At 39.5% G+C, this 24,860-nt stretch overlaps 1 protein-coding gene across 2 annotated transcripts in view; it reads left to right on the plus strand.

The window, feature by feature from the left end:
* DSC3 (desmocollin 3) overlaps nucleotides 1-19,083 on the plus strand; it is a 52,299-nt gene extending 33,216 nt beyond the window's left edge. Inside the window, exons 10-17 of one of the 2 annotated variants that reach the window (XM_058692443.1) lie at nucleotides 243-499; nucleotides 610-752; nucleotides 1,862-2,086; nucleotides 4,312-4,536; nucleotides 7,528-7,649; nucleotides 12,496-12,753; nucleotides 14,787-14,829; nucleotides 14,923-15,035. In XM_058692443.1, the coding sequence (XP_058548426.1) occupies nucleotides 243-499; nucleotides 610-752; nucleotides 1,862-2,086; nucleotides 4,312-4,536; nucleotides 7,528-7,649; nucleotides 12,496-12,753; nucleotides 14,787-14,813 (1,257 nt within the window). In that variant the 3' untranslated portion in view covers nucleotides 14,814-14,829; nucleotides 14,923-15,035. Of the gene's footprint in view, nucleotides 1-242; nucleotides 500-609; nucleotides 753-1,861; nucleotides 2,087-4,311; nucleotides 4,537-7,527; nucleotides 7,650-12,495; nucleotides 12,754-14,786; nucleotides 14,830-14,922 lie in introns of both variants that reach the window. The other variant, XM_058692442.1, reaches the window with a different exon arrangement.
* Nucleotides 19,084-24,860: the final 5,777 nt, after the last annotated feature.

Genomic DNA, 24,860 nt, shown 5'->3' on the forward strand with positions numbered 1-24,860 from the left:
AGTATAACTGGAATTGTTTTTCCACAACTCCATAAAACCATCTGTAGAAACTTTTGGACCACTCTTGCTAAAGGCTCAGTGAAGAATCACCTCTCTCTTTAGCAACGGGTAAAAGTCCATATTGATTGAATGGGAGCATAGGATTTATGCACCACTGTTCGTTTTTGCAGATGCTCACTTGTTATTTGAAATTCTGAAGGTATTTTACACTGATGCTGATATGCATGTGCTTTTTTAAAAAGCCGCTGAATTATGAAGAAAACCACCAAGTGACCCTGGAAATTGGAGTAAGCAATGAAGCTCCATTTACTCGAGATTTTGCACTCAGAACAACCATGAACAGAGCCTTGGTCACAGTTCACGTGAGGGATCAGGATGAAGGACCCGAATGTAGCCCTGCAGCCCAGTATGTACGGATTCAAGAACACTCAGCAGTGGGGTCAAAGATCAATGGTTATAAGGCATATGACCCTGAAACTAGAAGTGCCAGTGGCATAAGGTATGAAGAAGTCTGTAACCACATACTAATAATGTATTTGTGATAACTGAGACAGTAATTTATTTTAATATGTTTTATATTGCTGAAGACTTTTTATTTTATATTAATAGGTACAAAAAATTGCATGATCCTAAAGGATGGATCACCATTGATGAGATTTCAGGGTCAATCACAACTTCCAAAATCCTGGACCGGGAGGCCATGACTCCCAGAAATGACTTATATAATATAACAGTCCTGGCAATAGACCAAGGTAAAAAAAAATGTTAATTTTATTTAATATGGTATCTTAGGAGGAATTGGACAATAAGCTGCAATTATTATTGTGCAGAATTGTTGTGATAGGTATTTTTGAATTGTCAGAAATTACTTTGAAGATGGTTCCTATTTCCCTTAATCATTTAACGAGGTGAACCTTCATAGCAACAAGAAGCCATTTATTTATCTTTCTATCCCCAGCATGGTGGGACCTCACATGCTTATAGATCTCTTTGTTGGAGGGCAAAGAGGAAATTTAAGTCTTGGATCGGATGAGACGATCTCACCAGAATCTTCTAGATCTTTTCATGCCATTTTAAATCGAATCTTTGAGTAACTTAGCTGATTATTAGGTCACAGTGACCCTTTGCTTGAATTCTGTTGCTTAAAACAACTCAGAGTTTCTTAACCCTGGCTTCATATTGCAATAACTTGGGGCACTTAAAAAATCATTTTGTAGGGGCACCTGGGTGGCTCAGTCAGTTAAGTATCCCACGTCGGCTCAGGTCATGATCTCACCGTGAGTTCAAGCCCTGCATGGGGCTCTGTGCTGACAGCTCAGAGCCTGAAACCTGCTTCAGATTCTGTCTCCCGCTCTCTCTGTCCCTCCCATGCTCACGTTCTGTCTGTCTCTCAAAAATAAATAAACATTTAAAAAATTAAAAAAAATCATTTTGTAGCATTGACTTAGATGAAATGAATCAGAATATTTGGGGAACCCAAGCATCATATATTGTCAAAATCTTGCTAAGTGGATTAAATGTGTACCAAGATTAGAATAACTTTTTGTAGCCTTTCTAGTGCTCATTAACATCTGTACCAGAGGGGACCCCTGCGAATACAGAGTTCACACATTGATTTTTCTTGTTTGGTAGTGATCCTGGCAAAAAGTTTATTGGCAGTTGTAACTGATATTATCAATGGCAGTACTCATTTTAGATGATCTACAGGTTTCATTTATTCTTCTACATTCTTATTTACCATTTTTTTCTAATATCAGCTTATTTGAGGAAACATATATCATATATAGAAGGTAGTTCATTTATTTTATTAAGAAAATGTTAACGCATAAAACTACACTAAATCTTTTACCTTTCTTCCTAGATGGTAGATCATGTACTGGGACACTTGCAGTTAACATTGAAGATATGAATGATAACCCACCAGAAATACTTCAAAGTTATGTAACAATTTGCAAACCAAAGATGAGGTATACTGACATTTCAGCTGTCGATCCCGATGAACCTATCCATGGCCCTCCATTTTATTTCAGCTTGGCAGACACTTCTCCAGAAATGAACAGAATGTGGACCCTCACCAAAGTTAATGGTATTTAATAAACAGTAACGATTTATATGCTCTAAAATAACTGAGGGTGAATTTGCTTGTTTGCTAAAATATTCTCATTAACATATTTTAGAAGCCTAATTCGACCATTTACAAATATTATGATGGGGTCTTTATATTGTATATAAAATGAAAGAAATTATCATTTTTTATGAAGGCAAAATTTACATTTACAACAAAGACAAAAAAGCTTTGCTGAAAATATTGGGCAACTTATCATTAAGACGAATTGTTTCCGGTGTGGTTTTAAAGTGACTCCAGGGAGGTGAAGAGAGAACAGAGATGGGGCGTTTAAATTTTAGTGTAAGCAAACTCTGGAAATGAGAATGTGGGTATAGGAGGCAAACACTCTATGGTGTTCTGGAAAGAAGCATGGTGAGCTATGGACAGAGATGTTGGATGGGAGCCGTCAGGACAGCATCCTGTGATAGTGATTTCTGGGGGAGTGTAGTTCTATATTTCAGCCACCATTCACTGCTGTTTTCTTACTATCCATTCTCTTCCATACAATTGGGTTTTTGTGTATGCTATCCTTTCTTCCTAGAATACTACCCTTCCCATTTCATAGCTTGGTATTAATTCATGAGGTTCTTATGGAGCCCCTACCATCTACTATGCACCGTTCTGACCCTGGTGATACACGTAGAAATTAACAAGACAGACATGATGGCAATTCAGATGCTCACATCTACGAAGTCTTTCTTGAAGTAGAAGGAGTAGCACCATGACCTTTTGTACCTTTATTATAGCTTCTTTTGTGTTGTGTTATCACCTGTTTACCTTTCTTTTCCAATACATGAGTTTCTCAGGATAATTGTGATTCATTTGTGTTTCGCCAGCACCTAGCCCAGTCTTAGTAGATACTAACTGCTTAATTAAGTGTTCGTTTAAAAATAATTGGTTAATAAATATGCATAAAGAAGGGAAATGCTAAGGGGATAAATAAACCAGTGTTAGAGTTTAGGTTTTAGCAGGAATGCCCAGAGAGTGGGGGTGGGGGGGGGTGGGGGTGGGGGTGGAGTGGCGATGGAATCTGGTGATGAAGCACTTTATGGAGTAGGCTGAGGAGACTGACTTTTGTACAGTCGGTGACAGCAGGAATGCACTGAGAGTGTGCCAGTAAGGAATGCTGTGCCCAGATTTGTCTTAACAAGGTGACATTGGTGACAGGACAGTTTGAAGAGGGCAGAGTTGAGTGACAAGGACAGCAGAGGTGACTATGGTACAGCTTGTGGTCTTGAGGGAGGAGAGGAATTTGGAGGATTTTACCTTGGCCACAATAGGAGATGGGAGGGTTCCATCTAAACCTTAGCAGTAATTCACACTCCTCTGGGGAGCCCTACATTTGAGATGCAGGCAGAAATCTTTCAAGTTCTTAACAGCTGTAACAGTGCGTTTAAGAAAGGCTTAGACATTACAGATGACTTCCAGGATGTGCATGGTGCTACTTCTTCATCTCACTTACTGCAAAACTCAGGAGGTTGTGATTGGCATTAATAATGCATGGAGCTTGTGATCAGTTGATAATAAAGTCATTACAGTAGGTATCAAGACTATTGCGGAAATATCATAGTTGATAAGAACATATTGTTAGGATCCAGATACATCTGTTTTTATGTAAGCCTTACACCCAGCCTGGGTGGCATTAACTAGCTTTGTGGTATTGAGATTACTTCTAGAGGGAAGGCATAATAACAAAGGGTCTATTGTACTTTGAAAAGTTACCTTGTACATAAAGATAATGGACAGATACCAGAAAATAAATGGATAAGAGAATGTTGACTTCGGACATGCTTTGTGTGTAACAATTGTTAATGCTTTATAAGTACCATAAACGGGTACTATAGAAAAAAGGTTGAAGTGTGTGTCAAGAGCCAATGTAGCATCATTGGTTTGTAAATAAGGATACAGATAAGTAATATTAAATGCTGCAGAAATGCTACTGGGTCACTCCAATGCCAAGTTATTTCTCTAAGCCTCTCCTCTAGAAAGTTACGATGGGCAACACATACATGGTAATATTAGTGCGATAAAGGTAGCACTAAGAATAGAATAGAAGATAGAATAATAGAAGGTAGTTGTCCATTTTTATTCATTTTCATGTGGCAGGTGGTTCCTTGAGAATAACATGTTTAGAAACAAGTGTGATGAAACAAATGCTAGAAGTAAATGTCCATTAAAAATATAATTCTTTCATTTTCTTTCAGATACAGCTGCCCGTCTTTCATATCAGAAAAATGCTGAATTTCAGGAATATAGTGTTCCTATTACTGTAAAAGATAGAGAAGGTCAATCTGCAACAAAAACCGTGAGAGTTAATCTGTGTGATTGTACTCATCCAAGTCAATGTCTGCCGACCCGAAGGAGCGCAGGAGTAATACTCGGAAAATGGGCGATCCTGGCCATACTGCTGGGCATAGCATTACTATTTTGTAAGTCCTTTTGCCTACTTAAAGTTAAAATATATCACAAAAAGGGGCCCTGGGTGGCTTAGTCGGTTGAGCGTCTGATTTCGGCTCCGGTCATGATCTTGCAGTCCCTGAGTTCTAGCCCTACATCAAGCTCTGTGCTGACAGCTCAGAGCCTGGAGCCTGCTTCCGATTCTGTGTTTCCCTCTCTCTGCCCCTCCCCCTCTGGTGCTCTGTCTCTCTGTTTCAAAAATAAACATTAAAAAAGAAACTAAAAAGAATCTCTATATCTATCTATCTATCTATCTATCTATCTATCTATCTATCTATATCTGTCTGTATCTCACAAATGTCTGAGTGCAGGAAAAGGTCTTTGAAAAGTAATCTTGTCCAACTCTCCGGCCGGGGTGAGTCCTCATTACAAATTGCTTTTGTGTTATTATCAGATTTCTGATGGAATATTTTCAGGAAGAAGGAACAAGATCCTTTTTGTGATACAAAATTTCATATTTGGACAGGGCTGCTTAACATTCCTTAGATTTTTCCAAATCTGGCAATGTATAGTTTCCATTTCTTGGTCCTAGTACTACCCCTTTTAGGGCAAAATCAACACTCTAAAACTACTGCCGTATGAAAGTCCACTATAAGCCACTGTGATCTCTTGTCATCATTCAGCCACGGACTTAGGGCACTTACTCGGATCACGGCAATATCTCTTCTTGGGTGTATCTTGCCAGTTTTGGATTTTTTTTAACCTCTTGCTTGTCAGTTGTGTCATTCCCAATGGTACCATATTTTATCCTCTTTTTTTTTTTTTTCTTTCTTTTTTTTTTTTTTTTCAACGTTTTTTTTTTATTTATTTTTGGGACAGAGAGAGACAGAGCATGAACGGGGGAGGGGCAGAGAGAGAGGGAGACACAGAATCGGAAACAGGCTCCAGGCTCCGAGCCATCGGCCCAGAGCCTGACGCGGGGCTCGAACTCACGGACCGCGAGATCGTGACCTGGCTGAAGTCGGACGCTTGACCGACTGCGCCACCCAGGCGCCCCCCTCTTTTTTTTTTATTTCCATCCACTCTTCCAGCCTAGATTAGCTGTTGTTCCTTTGTTCTGTGATAGGACTAGTGGTTAAGAGCAAGACCCAGGCACCAAACCATTGAGTTCGTAACCAAGCTCTATCATTTGCAAGCCATGAGACTGGAGGCGAGTTACTTAACTGTGCTTCAGTTTCCTCATCTGTGAAAGGGGGTATTTGTAGCCTCCTTTATGGGGCAGCACTGAGCATTAATTGGGTAACTCATGTGAAAAGCTTCAAACAGTACAATGCTCATTATTTTTCAACAACTCAACAAAATAAATATACATTGAACACCTACTATATTCCAGAAATTGTCCAGGTGCTTGGGAGTCATCAGTGAACAAAACAGACAAAACCAAATGCAAACAGTGTGTCTGGTGACAGTAAACTAATAAATAAGTGAAATGCTGTGGAGGAAAAAATAGAGCGAAATAATTAGGAGCTGTAGTGCTGTGGAGCGTGTGTGTGTGTGTGTGTGTGTGTGTGTGTGTGTGTGTGGTGTTGGGGGGGGATTAGGGCTAGTGACTCCAGTTTTCAGTGGATGGTTTGGCAGGCCTGACAAGGTTATCTTCAATGATTTTTGTGAAAGGTCAAAGAGTCAGCTAAGTACAGTACTTGGGGGAAAGAGTTTTTCAGTCAGAGGTCAGCACAAAGGCCCTGAGGTGAGAGGGTGGCTGGAGAAGTCAAGGCATGACAGGGACACTGGTGTGGCTGGAGTGGAGTGGATCAAGAGAGTGGGGTAGGACACGGAACCAGAAAGTTTAACAAGTGGCCGCATAGAATAGGCAGAGATTGGTACCCTTTTTCTGTAAAGGGCTGGATAGTATATATTTTACATTTTGCAGGCCATGTGGTTTCACGTATAACCAGGGAAATCCACCCTGCTAGTAGGAAAGCAGCCATAGAAAATATTTAAGTGATGGGCATGCCTGCGTTCCAAAAGAACTTTATTAATGGATGCTAAACTTTGACTTTCATATAATTTTCACATGTAATGAACTACTATTCTTTTGATTTTAAAAAAACATTTAAAAATGTAAAAACCATAGTTCATGGGCCATTCAAAAACATGTGGTCATCCAAAAAATTCATGGGAAGGGGTTTGGGGTTGCAGTTTGGCCATCCTTGGTGGAGGAGCCTGTGGAACATTGTAAGGAACTGTGATTATTAACCGTTATTATTATTACTGCTAATCTTATTGACACATATTTCAACCTCCCACAGGTATGACATAGAATGAAAATTTTGAATAGACAAAATACAGAGTAGTTTTAATTAAGATACTTGGAGACAAGATATTCTAGAAAAAAAGTATGTTTGTCACGCTTTTCATACAGGCAAACCGTTTTTTTGGGAATGAGTAAATCTCTTAAAGTCTCTGTCTTAAATTAATGTCATTGAATTTTTTGAAAATTTACTGTTTAATCCACGATTGTGAATACTTTAACATGCATGATAGATAGAATTTGAACCCTTAAAAGAACTATTATCAAAATATACATATAATTAATGGGGCTGCTGGATGGCCCAGTCAGTTATGTGTCTGACTCTTAGTTTAGGCTCAGGTCACAATATCACGGTTTCATGAGTTTGAGCCCTGCAATGGGGCCTGCTTAGGATTCTCTCTCTCTTCTCTGTCTTTCCCACTCTCTCTACCCCTTCCCCACTTGTGCTGTCTCTGTGTCTCTCAAAAGAAATAAACTTTTATATATATATATATATATATATATATATATATATATATATAAACATACACATAAAATTAATTCACATTTTTAAAATCCAAGCTAAATCATGGCCTATTAATTTAGAAAGGCCAAGGTAATTCATGGGACCATGGTTAGTGGTTTTCTTCCTGTGCACTTGAGGTAATAAAAAATAAAAGATGAGTATTTTATTCTATATATGTTAAACTTTTTTTTTGTTTTTCAAATGCAGCTGTATTGCTAACTTTGGTATGTGGAGTTTTTGGTGCCAAAAAAAGAAAAGGTTTTCCTGAAGATTTAGCACAGCAAAACTTAATCATATCAAACACAGAAGCACCTGGAGATGATAAGGTGGTAAGTGTTTTAAATGAGTATCTCTGAATATCTCCCATAATTTCTTTTACTGATTCTTCTGAAGTTATTTTGAAATTTAGGGGTTAATTTATATTTTTAATTTGGTCAGATTTTGTAGGCATAAGTATTTTATCTGCCGATATTCAGATATTTATGTAGTGGCATTTATTAGAATTCTTAAAACATGTGTTGTTTTGGGGCGCCTGGGTGGCTCAGTCAGTTGTGTCTGACTTTGGTTCAGGTCATGATCCCATGGCTTGTGAGTTCAAGCCCCACATCGGGCTCTGTGCTGACAGCTCGGAGCCTGGAGCCTGCTTTGGATTCTGTGTTTCTCTCTCGTTCTGCCCCTCATTCATTCATGCTCTGTTTCTCTCTCTCTTAAGAATAAATAAAACATTGAAAAAAAAATTACAAAAAGACATGTGTTGTTTTAATGATCATTTTTCCACCCTCTAGTGCTATGATTTAAAACTTTTTGATGTGGATTTATTATAATAACAGTGTTTCAGCTGCTCTGTACCGTGTACATTTCCAGATATCATTTGTTTCTCTCTTTGATTATATATAATGGGGGAAAAAACCTACTAAAAGTTCTGACGATAAATTAAGAAAATACCAAAGAGATATATATTTTTTATATGGTGGAGGGTAGATTACTTGGAAGATTATTGCCACTTTCTTTCCTTATGTATTTCTTGGGACTGCTGAGGTGCTTAGTACTAGGCTTCTTCTTTGGGGGGGGGGAGGCGCATATATTTCAAGAGTTCTTACAAGGCATATTTTTCCCTCAAAAAGATTTCAATGTACTTGTGAGCAGTTGAATCTACTTCTATGGGAAAAATAAGTAGGAACATTTCAGTAAACATTAGCACCATGACAGAGCACTGTTAGTTCAAAGACACTTGTGATACATAAGTGCATTCGTGTTGTCTGGATCAACCTGAAGGGCCTGGTGAAAGAGGTACAGATTACTCTGTAACTGAAAGAGTAAGAAGGGGTTGAAAGTGGAGAGATTGTGGGAATAGTTAAAGAGGAGGAAAACAGCCTTAAGAATAAAACAGGAGGGGCGCCCGGGTGCCTCAGTTGGTTGAGTCTTGATTTCAGCTCAGGTCATGATCTTGCAGTTAATGAGTTTGAGCCCCGCATTGGGCTCTGTGCAGCGCAAAGCCTGCTTGGGATTCTCTGTCTCCCCCACTTTCTACCCCTTCCCCATTCACACTCTCTCTCTCTCAAAAGAAATAAATAAACATGAAATTAAAAAATAAAGAATGAAAAAGGGGATGACAAAGTTTAGGGATTATTCAACAAATAGTAAAGAAGTTGTTTTGAGATGGAAGAAATGGTGTTTTAGAATAGAAGCTTGAAACTTAGGGTTTTGGGGGAGAGGATGTAAGAGATGGGGCTATCATATGCCACACTAAGGATTTGGGGTTTATCTTCTTGGAAAGGAAGGGCCAGTGAAAGTTTTTCTGCATAGATTGGCATAATGGGAACAGCATGATGCTGAGTCAGTAGGGTGATCGGTGAGAACAGGAAGACACTAAGGATGGGGAAGTTCAAGGATTAGAATCTTGCTATAGTTTAAGCAGGAGATAACTCTAGTAGTCTAATGATAACTGGAAAATTAAAATAAGGATAATCAATATTTCAAATATGTAAATGATAGCTTATTAACTCTAGAGTAACAAAATAAAAAGTGAAGCCAAAGTGACAGAGGCCATAGCCAGGGACAGTGACTTCATATCAAGCCTTTGATATGTCAAAGATACCTTTCTTATTGACTTTCTCTCTTTAACCTCCTCCCACCATCATGTAAAGTCATAGCCCTCCTGTGCTTGACATGCCTCCATGTGGAGCCCTGTAATTATTTTTCCATTCAGAAAATCCATTTAGTCCCTGATAGTCCTTGGCTCAAAGTAAGATCTTATTTTATATCTGAGAATGGAATGATTGAGATGTTCTTCATATTTGTTCTTTACCATTTGATGCTGGAGCTGATGGTATTAGTTGGCCATTTCACCATAACATACTCACACCTATTTACCTGTTCTCTGTTAGGAGCACTTCTCAGAAGGATTATTAATTTATACCAGAACATAATTTTAGGCATATTTTTGCAAAATGTAACAGGGGCGCCTGGGTGGCTCAGTCGGTTAAGCATCTGACTTCAGCTCAGGTCAGGATCTCGCAGTTTGTGAGTTCGAGCCCCGTGTCGGGCTCTGTGCTGACCGCTTAGAGCCCAGAGCCTGCTTCAGATTCTGTGTCTCCCTCTCTCTCTCTGCCCCTCCCCACTCACACTCTGTCTCTTTCAAAAATAAATAAAACATTAAAAAAAAATTTTTTTTAAATGTAACAAAACTTTGTAGTGAATGGGTAAGCTCATTTTAGTACAATGAGTAAAGGTGATGACGTTACTTTTAGAGCTAAGTTTAAGTCAGAGGCAGTTCAGATGGGGTTAGGAGCTGGTTGAAAAGTCAGGACTGGAGAAGTTAAATCTGGAAATCATTGATGTGGAAAAGGAGCTGTTGATACCATGTGAGAATAAACTTTGGGCGTGGAGATGGTCAGGAAGGAACAGAGAATAGAATGTGAAACATGGAACTGTGGACTCAGCTTTGGTTTTAGTTTATCTTCAAGTCTCCCGGTATTAGGTTGGGTGATCTCTGAACATGTATTTATAATGACAAAAATTATACCATCAAAGAGATTTGATAATCAGGATTTTTTTTTTTTTTTTTTTTTGAATAGAATTTCAAGGTAGCAGCAACCTAAGCAAAAAATATAGGGCAGCAGCGCCACCAAATGGCTACTTTTTAGTTCTCCTTTCTGGTATAATTTTCTAAGGCAATGAGATACTCTGTATGACATTTATAGATACATTTCAGACTCTGAAATATCTGAAACTCCAAATCATCTGAACTTGAAAATCTTCCAGTTTAGTTAGAGACTCTGCATATTCAATAGAAGGAAAACATATTGGCAAGAAGATGGCACAACGGAGCCTGATTTTAATGGAGGTCTTGTCTGAAAGTAACGGTTTATAATTAGAACTGACACCCTCAGGTTGCCACGGTAACTCGACTTCTCACCCATGGCCCAGACTTCCAACTGAGGTTCCAGCATTAAGTTACTGTTGAATCAAGTCTTTTTCATCTTCAAACATCCCCTCAACTCTGTCTGCTCTAGTTCCCTCCATGTCTCTTTTTCTTTGAAACTGAACTCTTTGAGAGATTTAATACTCGATTTCTCCATGACATTAGTTCCTGTTCATTCAGCACTTCGTGGAAATTCTTTTGACACAGATCACCAGTGGCCACTCTTTTACTTGAATCTGAGAGGTGATTACTTTACTTGGACCAATTCTTAAACAACTTTGATGTTTTCTCTTTACCATAATCCTCTCTGCATGGCTTCAGAGTTTGTCTTTTGGATTCCTTCATTCTCTCAGTTGCTATTTCAGATCAGTTCTGCCTTCTAATTCCTTTACCAACCCCTTAAAACATTTGTTCTTGTGTTCTGTTATTAGCCTTCTTTTTGTTTAGTCTACCATTTTCCCTGGGTGTTATAATTTATCCCTGTGACTTCAACTACCACCTATATGGTGGTGACTTCTGGAATTAGAACGTCAGCTCAGCTCCCCTACCTGAGCTCCAGACCCCATATTCATATATGCATTGTGGACATCCACGGGTTTCTTAAACTTGCCATGCCCCAAATTGAATTGTTCCCCCTCCTCTCACCCACAAGCACATCCTTCATCCCAACTTCAGGGAATTATGCCATCTGGAGTTGCACAAGCAGAGCACATAGGAATAATTCCTTCCATTTGCTGCTTCATCCATCTAACTGCCAGTAAACTTCGTATGGGGTCCAGCCACTTTGAGTCATCTTTGCTTCTACTTTGGCTTAGATCCTTATCATGTTTCACCTAGAATGGTTCAGGTGATATCTGTGATATCTCTCTGATATCTGTGACACTCAACTTATTGTCTTCTTATTTGTCTTTTACATTATCGCCTAGAATGACTTTTTAAAAATATGTGCCTTGCCTGTCTATTAAAACCCTTCTTTGAGTCTCCGTAATCTTCATGATAGTCTATTTTTTTTTATTAAATTTTTTTTTTAACGTTTATTTATTTTGAGACAGAGAGAGACAGAGCATTAACGGGGGAGGGTCAGAGAGAGAGGGAGACACAGAATCTGAAACAGGCTCCAGGCTCTGAGCTGTCAGCACAGAGACCGACGTGGGGCTCGAACTCATGGACCGCAAGATCGTGACCTGAGCCGAAGTCGGACGCTTAACCAACTGAGCCACCCAGGCGCCCCGATAGTCTATATTTTTTAGCATGGCATATGGTTCTTTATATTCTCTGGCCTTTTATAACCTCTCCACTTCCTCTCTTACCCTGAACCCTATGTGGCAGCCACTCTCAACAGGCTGAAGCTGAAGACCCCCAAAGCACCCCGTTGCCTTTGCCTGTAGACCTTCCTACAGGTGGTGGTTTTTTCCTCCCATTTCTCAGTCGGAGCCCCTACTCTTAGACTTCTCCACTTACTCTCTCTGGATGTGGATTTTAATGTGTTCCTCAGTGTTCCTATAGCATTCTGCATTCACCTACGTATACATTCTTAAAGTAATCATCTGATTTTTCTGCCTCACTGGAATAAGAGCTTCTTAGAGCTGGTGAGGGATCATGCCCATCTTTGTATCCCTAGACCAGGCACACAATTAGAAAATACGGATGAATCAATAAAACGTTGAATAAACATTCTCTCTCCCTTGCCTTCTTATCACTTGGGATCCATTTCCTCCTGATACAAATGGTCTTATTTTATTTTATTTCAGTGTTCTGCCAATGGGTTTATGACCCAGACAGTCAATAACTCTGGCCAAGGCTTTTGCGGTACCATGGGATCAGGAATGAAGAATGGAGGGCAGGAGACCATTGAAATGGTGAAAGGCGGACACCAGACCCTGGAATCGTGCCGGGGGACGGGGCATCATCACACCCTGGATTCCTGCAGGGGAGGACACGTGGAGACGGACAACTGCAGACACACCTACTCCGAGTGGCATAATTTCACCCAGCCCCGCCTTGGTGAAGTGAGTTTCCCTCAGCGTTTCCATTCTACGGTTTACATATCCAAGTGTAGAACAAGAGGAAATTGAAATTAGCATACAGTTGCAGAAGTTGCTTTTCCCTATGTATCTTTTCAATGTATCTTTTCTCTTTCATTCTCTGGTCCTTCCCAGCACTGCCCTCCTCCACGCCTCCCCACCCCCACGCCCTTTGATTTTGTTACATTATTTAACATAAAAGAGATTTTATTCCATCTGTCATATTTCTTTTAATTTCTAAAATCTCATGAGATCTGGAAATTTCTAATATCCAACCTAAAGCCACATGCCACTTCTAGATGTAGTTTACCTCACGAAGTATTTTCATATAGAAGAATGTGAAAAAAAAATCTTTCTCCCTACAATCACAAAACTCCCCCAAATCAAATCTACATCTCTCTCTGAAAACAAAACATCTGCACACAATTCTAGGATGAACATTAAATAATATGAGCTGTATAAACTATATGTAATGTAAAAAGCACCATTCATATATAAAACATTTTTATTCAGGGGACAGCAAGGATGTAAAACAAAGGAAGGATTAAATCATGATTTTTGAGTCCTGGGAGCACATCAAAATCCCCCTGGAGCTTTTAAAAGATATTAATGCCTGTGCTCCACCTTGAAGGATTTGGATTTAATTGGTTTGGCTTATTATTATTATTATTATTATTATTATTTTAAATTTGTATTTATTTTTGAGGGTGGGGGAGGGGCAGAGAGAGAGGGAGACACAGAATCTGAAGCAGGCTGCAGACTCTGAGCTGTCAGCACAGAGTCCAATGTGGGACTGGAACCCATGAGATGGGAGATCATGACCTGAGCCCAAGTCAGACACTTAACTGACTAAGCCACCCAGGCGGCCCTAGAATTATTATTTTTAAAACTCCTCAGGCAATTCACATGTGCCACCTGGGTAGAGAACCACTGGATTGAATATTCTTCCTGGTACTAAGTTTTCTTTTTATCAGAGTGTGCCAGTACCATTGTAACACCAACAGTGGACCAGAAGCCCTTAATCCTTTAATGGATTGCAACTAGGCACCTTTCTGTGATGCGGCTATAGCTTATCGCATGTCCATAGCATATTTTTTCCCGTCAAATTCAAGTGTTAATCTCTTTTCTGTTTCTAGACAGCCAGTATTCATGTAAGATCAGGCAGGGGAAGGAGTGAAGCTTAAGAAGCACTCCTAGGGGTGTTCTTCAATGTGCACATCACATTATGGGATACGAGGCTGAAGCGGTCATGAAGAAAGACACTTGATAACATAAGCCAAGGAAATAAGCTCTGGGTTAGAGAGGCAGGGGGCACACAGGTGAGGAGGAGGAGCCCAGGGGTTAGACAAGCTGGCCAGTAACAGACTGTGAGGGTGGATGTGGCTGAATGCATGGCCTCTCCAGTGCAAAGGGCTGGTTTTTGCAATCCGGGTTATGTTGAGTATTTTTAATCTCACTAAAATGTCTTGCGCATCTCTCTATTTTGTCATGTTTTGGCTGTCTCGGAAAACGTCATTCTGAAACCAATGTGATAATTCTTGCCTACTTTAAAACTGCATGTAGTAGTGGTTTTAGTTAATGTGTTTTGAATATTTACTATGTGCTGGGCGAAGGAAGAGTATTTTTCATGCGCTATTATTTCATCAGTATCGTGAGATAGTCACTGTGTATATTCCCATTTTAGATGTAAGGAGAGTGAGAAGTGAGACTGAGAGATGTTTAGTGACCTGCTCAAAGTCACAAACGTAGCTGGTACAGCCAGAGCTGGGACTCAAAACCCGGAATATCCAACGTCAAATTCTAGGCCACCGTGCATAGTGTCACCGTTTTGTGGACTAGCCTGAACTCCAGATAGAAAGTTTAGAGTTAAGCATTTAATGATAATTTAAATATACATAAATATAACATTTGTACATATATAATTTTTTTTATTTGTATGGATTACTAGAAATGTAAGATATACTGATTTTATGGTATGGTTGTGATATCGACCAATCATGTGCATTTTTTGTATGTAGGACTCCATTAGAGGACACACTGGTTAAAAATTAGACATAAAAGGTAAATAAAATAATAAATTTTATGTTCATATGTTTAAGAATACTTAAAATAATACAACAATACAATCCTTTTTTCTGTTTGTTTATTTTACAGAAATTGCATCTGTGTAATCAGAATGAAAACCATGTGCCATCTCAAGATTATGTCCTTACGTATAACTATGAAGGAAAGGGATCTCCAGCTGGTTCTGTAGGGTGCTGCAGCGAAAAACAGGAAGAAGATGGCCTTGACTTTTTAAATAATTTGGGAGCCAAATTTACTACATTAGCAGAAACATGCGCAAAGAGATAATGTTCTACAATGAGATGTGTTTTTGCCAGACATTCTGGAAGTTTCCAAAAGGGATATTTAAAGTTCAATTTCAATTGCTAATATATATATATATATATATATATATATATATATATATGTATATATATACATACATATATGTATATATTTAGCTAGATATATATTAGAATTTCAATTTCTAATATATATAGATATGTGTTTTTAACATATATATTAGAAAAATAGATATGAAGTTTTCTAAATTTTTAATTGTACTATTTACCAATTTGTAGTTTTATAGCAATTTTTTGCTTATCTTTTCCAAGAAGCTTGAAATGTTAAAACATATTTGGCCTTCTTTATTGCAAAATAAATAGACAGCTAGCAAAATCATGCTGTAACATTGGATTTAAGGTCTATAAAGGATCTGCTATTCTTTATAGATAGCTTTCCAACAAATGTGTTTAGTTAATATCAGTTCAATGATAACTATGCTGTACTTGATTGAATATAGAACAGCTATCTGGGCTAGAAATTCTGTTCTTATTCCAGATTTAAGTTAATAGGATTATATCAAACATTATGGTAAACTGTACTGCAATTTTTAGCTCTTTAAAAATTTTGTACCACTGAGTAGCTCCAAAGACTACTAGAATTTCATTTTCCTTCTGGTTGGCAACTAGATCATGAAGGGCAGTTAGTTCTGTCTGCTTGGTTACCCTAATAAGGTCTTAAAAAATACATAGCCACCATGTTAAACTACAACAGGAAATTGTAGACTGAAAAATTGTGTTGTTTTTATGCTTTTGAGTGTGTGCTTTATGGTTTGGAGAAGGATTATTATGAGGAATATATTTAAGTTTCCTTATTCTCAAGAAAGAGAACTATGTTCACTATACAGAGTTATTGTCAGTATTTGAACAAAAAACACCAAAGATCTTCTGTTGAGATTGTAATCCTAAGTATTAACATCTTTTTCCCTGAGATTCAGGACTACTGAAGATATAGAGAGAGTAGAGAGATAGATAGATACATAGATAGATAGGAGAGAGAGAGAGAGTGATATCCCTCACTTTTCAAAAGTTCATGTTATGCCACTTCACTTGCATGAAAACCTTGCATTACTACCTGTTTTTGCTAACCTAAAGGTACCTGAAGAAGAAGTTTGCTTATATGCAAAAAGAGAGGATAGCATTTAGCGTTTACCTTGCAGTGAGCCTTATAGAGGCAGCGTGTACCCAGAGCAGAGAAGGGGGGCCCGCCAAGCTCCTTCCCCCGGGGAACTTCACTCAGCATCTCAGTATCAAGCTGCCTCAGCTTTGAACTGTGTCTGTGAGCATCTCTGCTTTATCTCCATTTATTTTGTACATCACTTAGTAAGCTGTGTCCTAAGGTATCAGAGAAGCCTAAGAGAGGTTAAATTTTGGGACTGGGAACACTAAAAAAATTTTCCATGTAGATGAATGGTAATTGCTTCTTTGCTTTATGCCATTTCGCTTTATGAAAGTTTTCATAGGAATGCTCTACTTTTGGATAAGGATAAACACATACATGCACACACACACACACACACACACACACACACATATATATATATTAGTTAATGCAACATTTAAAATAAAATGAAAACCATAAAGGAGGATGATGACATAAAGCTGAATGTATCTGACAATAGGAACCTAAAGTTCTAAAAAGAGAGAGCCTCTTATACTTAGTTCTTATGTGCTGCATTAACTAAGCATATTAGGAAATTGTTCATGTACATTTGGGTAATTTCTTTAAAATTGTATACAGTTAAGGGCGCCTGGGTGGCTCAGTTGGTTAAGCGTCCAACTCTTGATTTCAGCTCGGGTCATGATCTGAAATCATGGTTGGTGAGTTTGAGCCCTGCATCGGGCTCTGGGCTGATAGCGTGGAGCCTGCTTCACATTCTCCATCTGCCTCTCTCTCTGTCCCTTTCTCACGCTCACTCGCTCTCTCTCTCAAAAATAAACTTAAGAACAGTTTTTTAAATTGTATACAGCTAATGAAACTTCTCTGGTTTCAGTGGGAAGGGAAGAGGGAACTGGGTGGAACAGTAGCCTTGCTTCACAGTTTCTTTCTGCATGCACAAATGTGGAGCCAGCTGGCAAATGGCTGTTCCAGCTCAGGCTCCCTGACTCCCACCAGCAAAGCTCCAGAGATGAAATGCTTTTCTTGGAGCTAATACTGAACGCTTTTAAAAACCTAATTCTGGTAAAAAGATTCTATCACCGTTTTCCTTCCCTTTTCTATTAATCAACGTTTGTAAAATTTAGAGCCGATAAACCCTGCTGTGTTGGTCAGATTTTAAAGGATAAAGGGAGCTGGGAGGGGGGCACAAATCTTACTGAAGGGACTGAGTGGGGCATGACCATCCTAAGATTCAAGACCTCAAACCTATCACCATCTGCTGTGTTCTAATTCAAGCCTGGGAATTGTAAAATGGCACTTCCCCACTCACTGCCCTGTTTTTTTGTTTTGTTTTGTTTGTTTTTGTTTAAAATTTTTTTCTTAAATATTTTATTTATTTTTGAGACAGAGAGAAACAGAGCACGAGCAGGGGAAGAGCAGAGAGAGAGGGAGACACACAGTCTGAAGCAGGCTCCAGGCTCCGAGCTGTCAGCACAGAGCCTGACATGGGGCTCAAACCCACAAACCGTGAGATCACCATCTGAGCCGAAGTTGGACGCTTAACCGACTGAGCCACCCAGGTGCCCCTCACTGCCCTGTTTTAAACTGATGTTGGTGTGATTCAAAAGAAATCCAGCTCTCCCATCCATCCCCTTTCTTTAATCTCTCTCCCAATGCGATCAATGACACTTAGGTAGTGAATACTCCAGGCTGTCAATCACCCTGTAGTATGAATTAATTTCTATGAGCTTGCTTTCTTACAAGGATGTTTTAAGTAATAGAAGAAATAGAAATTTTGAATACAGGAAAGAAAAAGACCCAGTGGTCATTTGGGAACACAGGGAACTTAGGGGGAGTGCAAGTCCACGTGGGGTATTTGGACAGTCAGCAACATGAAAACCCAGGCCTTCGAGGGCAAGGAGAGAGACCAATAAAGAGACACCGAGTGGTAGTAGAGACAAAATTAGTTGCTACTTAAAAGTTTTCTAGGCCAGGCTCCCCCTTTGCCTTCTTTTCTCAGGCCAGTGGTGGCTCCCATTTAAGTTCGGTGAAATATCACCAACCCTTTTTCCATGCCTCACCTTATTTGGAGTGTGGAATCAAGGGAAAAGCCGGCTGCATGTCAAGTCTTCAGGCATTTACAGAACGGGCCCAAACTGGCTGCGCAGAACAAATGGGGCATTCATGGGGAATACATTCTTCCTGATGTAGCCCTCTGGGCCCTGAGGTGCAATGTCTTCAATTAAATGTGTGTCTCAATTTTTATTTGATTCTCAATTTTTATTTGTTGCCACTTTTCCCATTTTCTAATTTCCCCCCCAAATCTAGATTTTACAGACCTAGACTTTGAAAAGGGTACTTTTCTTTCTTCCTTATAAGGGTCTTCTTATGTCTAATGTAAACATTTTTAACATGAGGCATTCTTCTTTCCATATATATGTAAGGGGGAAATTATGCTAGTTTAGTGTAAAAATAACTTTCATTTTTTTCCAGTGAATGTTCTTGAATTTTTAATGTCAATGTACAGATTGTTTTTTCATATTTTTATAAGGAAGCAGTTAACTGTCTAAAATGCAGTGAGGTTTGGTTTGTAGCATTTTTAACAGAATTTTTAAGTTTGCTATTAAAAGGAATTGCTTTGCTTTTAAAGGAACATGGCAGGTTAAAATAAGCAAAAATTGAATGTATAAAGTAATAGCAGATATAGAATGTAATGAAACTGTTAACTTGATAATCTTGTCTTTGCCGTATTTAGAGATAAGATGATTCCAAGGTGATCACTTTGTAAAATTGTGCTTAAGACTGGCATGAAAATAGATCCTCAAGAGTGTCTTCATTGTGTTCATTGTATTCATTACTGGGATAATGTTTTAGGGAATGGGTCATTATCAAATTGTCAATATATTTACATATTAAGCTATTTGGGGGGAGAGCACTATTTGGGGCATAGCTTTACAGATGATATCTATCTGTATCTCTCTAGCTGATTTTTCTTGGGTAAAGAAGTATTAGAAGGTGGTTGTAATTGTAGGGTGTTCCAGAAATAAGATGCTGATATAGCATTCTTTTTTTTTTTTATTTTATTTATTTTTTTAAAGTTTATTTATTTTTGAGACAGAGAGAGACAGAGCATGAACGGGGGAGGGGCAGAGAGAGGGAGACACAGAATCGGAAGCAGGCTCCAGGCTCTGAGCCATCAGCCCAGAGCCCGACGCGGGGCTCGAACTCACAGACTGCGAGATCGTGACCTGAGCTGAAGTCGGACGCTTAACCAACTGAGCCACCCAGGCGCCCCAAGATATAGCATTCTTACCTGGAGCTGTGTAGTCAAGGGGAAGCATCATGAGTTCCAAAAAAAAAAAAAAAGCAAGCAATATTCCGATCTTTGTTCTGTCACTTACAGAGTATATGACCTTCAAGCTTTGTTCACAACCAAATTATGGTGCTGTGTACCTCACAGCAAATCTTTTCCCTAGCCGTGTATGTGTCTGCTTTCCCACAAAGGTAAGACTGACCATTTCAAAAATGGTTGGATCAAAAGCTTTAAATTGTAGTGTAAACTCGAGCCATGATTTCAATTTCAGGAACTTTTATTGTGGTTATTATTTTTGTGTCTAAGTATTTGTCTTTAAGAATGTTCATTGAAGTTTTTGTTTCTTTTCTTTTCTTTTCTTTTCTTTTAAGTTTATTTGTTTATCTTGAGAGAGACAGAGACAGAATGAGCGGGGAAGAGGCAGAGAGAGAGGGAGACAGAGAATCCCAAGCAGACTCCATGCTGCCAGCACAGAGCCCAACATGGCACTCGAACCCATGAAACCATGAGTCAAAACCAAAAGTCAGTTGCTTAATGCACTGAGCCACCCAGGTGCCCCGAATTTTTGTTTCTGATATCCAAACATTTGGTAAATGCCAAGCATCCAGCAGAATTGATATGGTCATAGTGGTTGAGAATGGAGGCCTCTAGAGTCAGACTTTTTGCAGTCTCAGTCTTAGTCTGAGTTTTCTCACCTTTAAAAAAAATTTTTTTAATGTTAATATATTTCTGAGACAGAGAGAGACAGAGCATTAGTGGGGGAGGGGCAGAGAGAGAGGGAGATACAGAATCAGAAGCAGGCTCCAGGCCCTGAGCTGTCAGCACAGAGCCCAACGCAGGGCTGGAACTCACAAACCATGAGATCATGACCTGACCGAAGTCGGTCGCTCAACCGACTGAACCACCCAGGTGCCCTGAGTTTTCTTATCTTTAAAAGCAAGATAACAATACCAACCTCAAGGGGTTATTGGGACGATTGAATGAGTTACTATATTCGTAGCATGTAGAACTGAGAAGGGAAGTGGGCAAAAGTGAGAAGGAAATCTGGCAAGGGCAGATAAAAAAAGGGGGTCAACCAGATGTCCGAGACCAGATGCTCCCCTTGAATGGTTTTGATTTTGGTAATCTTGCTTACCTCCTGCACTCCTGCATCTACCAACTGCCCGAGTAACACTGAGAGGCCTGAGAAAACTGAAACTTAAAAGCTTAAGTTACGGGAAACTGAAACCTAACCAAGCCTAACCAGCTTGTTCCACTTCTGTACAATTGCTTGGCGAGCCCGTGTATTCCTGATCAATCATTGAGATACCTGTACCCCCAGTTGTGGTCTGACCTAAAGGTAGGAACCAATCGAATACTGCTAAGTGTCCAACTTTAAACATCAACCAATCGCAACTCTGTAACTGTGGAAAATCCCTGATTTCCCCATGACTTGTTTGTACCAGTCTATAAAAGGGGTGTAAAAACCTCTCTCGGGGCCTCTTAGTGTCACCAGCAATGAGTGCGCAGAGGTCCAGGTTCGAACCTGCAATAAATGACCCTTGCTGCTTAGCTTTGACTCTGGTGGTTCGTTTTTGGGGGTCTCTTGGACTCTGGGCGTTTCAACACCACTGATAAGTGCCCCCTCCCCTTTTTCATTTTTTCCCCTTGAGCCCCTACAATCCCAGCCATAAAAAGAGGCCGATGCCAAGGTTCGGGGCTCAGCCTTTGGAGATGACTCCGCTGGGTCAGCACCGGTGCAGAAGAAACAGTCTTTTCTGATTCCCCGAGTGCGTGTCGCTTGTCTCTTCCTGGGCACCGAGTATTTGTGGTAACAAAGCACTGCCTGTATATAGTAAAAGATGTGTGTTAGGTATACAGGCAATGAATTCATGTAGTTGAATTTACTGAAATATCTAATCTCTTTTTAAGGAAAAGTTTATGCTTCTGTGTATAAAAAAAGATCTGAATAGATTCTTTCCAGACAATGGAATTATGGTTGATATGTATTTTGTGTTCATCTTTTACAAGGAACATTGATAACATTCTGTTTATTTATTTATTTATTTATTTATTTATTTAAAAGAGTTAATCCCAGCTCTAGACAGCTTCGTTATGACTCTTGCATTAGTCAGGATTAGGGTTGGCTGTGTGGACAGAAAACATGGTGGCAGTGACTTAAGCAAACACTATCCAGATTAAGTTTGCAGGTTTAGCTGTTCTTTTTTTGTTTGTTTGTTTTAAGTTTATTTATTTTGGGAGAGAGTGCATGAGCAGGGGAGGGGTACAGAGAGAAAGGGAGGGAGAGAATCCCAAGCAGGCTTCACACTGTCAGTGCAGAGCCTGATACGGGGCTTGAACTCACCAACCAGGAGATCATGACCTGAGGGGAAACCAAGAGTGGGACGCTTAGCCACTGAGCCACCCAGGTGCCCTGCAGGTCTAGCTGTTCTGTTTGCTTATTTTGATTTCATTTAATTTGAGCCTCAGAACTTTTGTTTTCCCCGTATTGTTTTTTTTTTTTCTTTTAATTATGGTAAAATTCACATAACATAAAATTCACCTATTTAAGGCATTTTAATGATTTTGTTTTAAAGTAATGCCCCTACTTGAACCATTTTGAAGTGTAGAGTTCAGTGTCATTCATTCAGAATGTGGTGCAGCCATCGACACTAACGAGTTCCAGAACATTTTCATCCTTCAGTTCCCAGAAAGGAAACCCTTTAAGCTGCCAGTCCCGTTTCCCCATTCTCTCAGCTCCTCGAAGCCACTAATCACCAAGCCCAGTGGTGGTTGCCCTGGGCTGGTGGAGGTGGGGAGGAAATGGGGAGTTGCTGTTTAATGGGGATACAGTTTCAGTCGTGCAAGATGAAAACGCAACCTCGTGCTTATAGTTAACAATGCTATACTGTGCAGGTAAAACTTTTGAAGGTAGGTCTCAGCTTGAGTGTTTTTCACCACATTGGAAAACAACAATGACCACCGTAAAAGAAACATACTTCCTTTCAGGATAAACTGGTTTTGCACTGTTCTTTGGGAGAGGTCGTTTCCATGCATCCTCAAGGTAGGAGAGGCTGGGTGTTCTGCCTTCGCCTCCAGCTCTCAAGGTGTCAAGGCTCCTTTTCAATGATCTGTGAGAGCAGAGGACACACCCTTCAGTCACACCTACCTCCGCTATGCTCCAGCACCGACCGGAAAGATACCTGGGGCTGCTCAAACCTGTGGGCAGTGCCTGGAAGCACTGTTGTTACTCTACGGGACCTCAAGAACAGAAGGGTCTTTGGAAGCCACTTTGAAAAATGCAAACATGGGCAGAAATACCGGCAATCCATCTGTCCTGTAATTGTTCTTTGTCTCCTGAGTACACTGCAACCATAGCGGGAGGTAAATATGCACCGCGGATATTATGAGCCAGCAGTTTACGTCCGGGGAAAGCTAATAGGTCCAATATGATGCCAGAATAAACTTGAGTATTTGTTACTAACTTCCCACATGATTTGTATCGATTTCACTTTCTTTTCAAAGTACATTAAGCTAAAGATACGCTGTGTGAGATTAGTGTATTTACATTTATTTCATTAAAAGATTTACATTCTAACCTTAATAGATTCACTTCCTGTATAGAAGTAAATCTGAGACTATGGAGTTAAACCGCATTGCTGGTTACAGAGTTCTGCTGAGACTGGCCTTCTGGCATCATACACTATGCAAGTTTTTCTGACAGGATGCGGCAGGTTCCAAGCTAAAGGGCAACTTCACAGAAAGTCCTAATTTCAATTTCTAATTGAAATTTCTGTGGTTTCTTCCCCCTTAATATGGATCATCACAGACAAGTTAAAGCAAATACGTAATAATATAGGGTTACTTGGGGAAAGGCAGGAAAATGGCTTAAGTATATTAGACATAGGGAGAGAAAAAATAGGAAAAAAATGATGTGAATTTTACTGGAATCAAGCTGGGTGGGTTAGTCAACATTTCTGTTCTGTGATTCTAACTTGGTGAAGCTGGATGTATCTGATCGACAAGGAGAATGTGTCCCAGAGCGAAACAGGAATACCTTTTCCAGTCCGATTCTCAACACACTGTGTTCTTTACAAGGGACCCTCCCTCCCTCCCACCCTCGTGCTTCAGAAAGATCATACATCATTTTGAAGGAATTCTGTTATATATGTGTTTCCTTGGGCTACAGATAATATCCATGATCACAAATTCAGATGTACAAAATGTCAGTATTTTGTCATAATTTGTCTTTGTCTTGACACCCCCACCCAACAACCCCTATTAGGGTTCGCCCTCACTCTCGTGTATTCACAAGTCGTGTCTGAGTTTCAGAGAGTTTATGCTACGTGCAGCAATTGGGAATCAGAGTGAAGGATTTCTGGTCCTGAGATCTTAAGAACCAGAATATGCCCCCACTTTTTTCACTATATTTACTAACTCTCAAAAAACTTGTATGCTCTTATAACCCATCTTTCTGACTGGATTTGCTAAGTAATCTAAGAATTTGAATCCATTCAAATTATTGAATCAAAGTATTAGCTCAGCCAGCCAATTAGTCTAATTTCCTATCTTCAATCTACACACCAACACACATACCAGATATGTAACAATAGAATAAGATTATTATCTTGACAGATGAGGCTAAGACAACATAAGAACAATGCTCAAGGGGCACCTAGGTGGCTTAGTTGGTTAAGCATCGACTTCAGCTCAGGTCATGATCTCATGGTTCATGAGTTCAAGCCCCACCCACATCAGGCTCTGTGCTGACAGCTCGGAACCTGGAGCCTGCTTTGAATTCTGTGTCTCCCTCTCTCTCTCTGCCCCTCCCTGACTCACGTTCTGTCTCTCTCTCTCAAAAAATAAATAAACATTAAAAAAAATTAAAGAAAAACAATACTGTAAGGAGAAGAACAACAAAACAAACCAACACACACACACACACACACACACACGTATACACAAACAAAATAGAACTTTTAAATTTGAATGCAATTTCTGTTGTTCTTTTACATGGTACAAAAATTGCTGGGCCCAGCTTGGGAAAAGACTTACCATGTAACTTGGATAAGCTTGCTAATCTCTCTGTGCTTCAGTTTATTGTCTAAAGCAAGGCTCTTCATTCATTCATTCATTCATTCATTCAGTCGTCAGTCAATCATTCAATCAGTCAGTCATTGGCAATTATTTCTTGGTCACCTACCATATGCTAAGTCTAAGTCTAGATGCTAAAGGTACAGCAGTGAGTAAAATAGCCAAAGTCCGTGTTCTCACAACTGCATCCCAAGAAGATAATAAACAAATATACAAATATGTG

This window comes from Neofelis nebulosa, chromosome 11 (genome assembly GCF_028018385.1).
Source record: "Neofelis nebulosa isolate mNeoNeb1 chromosome 11, mNeoNeb1.pri, whole genome shotgun sequence".
Classification (NCBI taxonomy): Eukaryota; Metazoa; Chordata; class Mammalia; order Carnivora; family Felidae; genus Neofelis; species Neofelis nebulosa.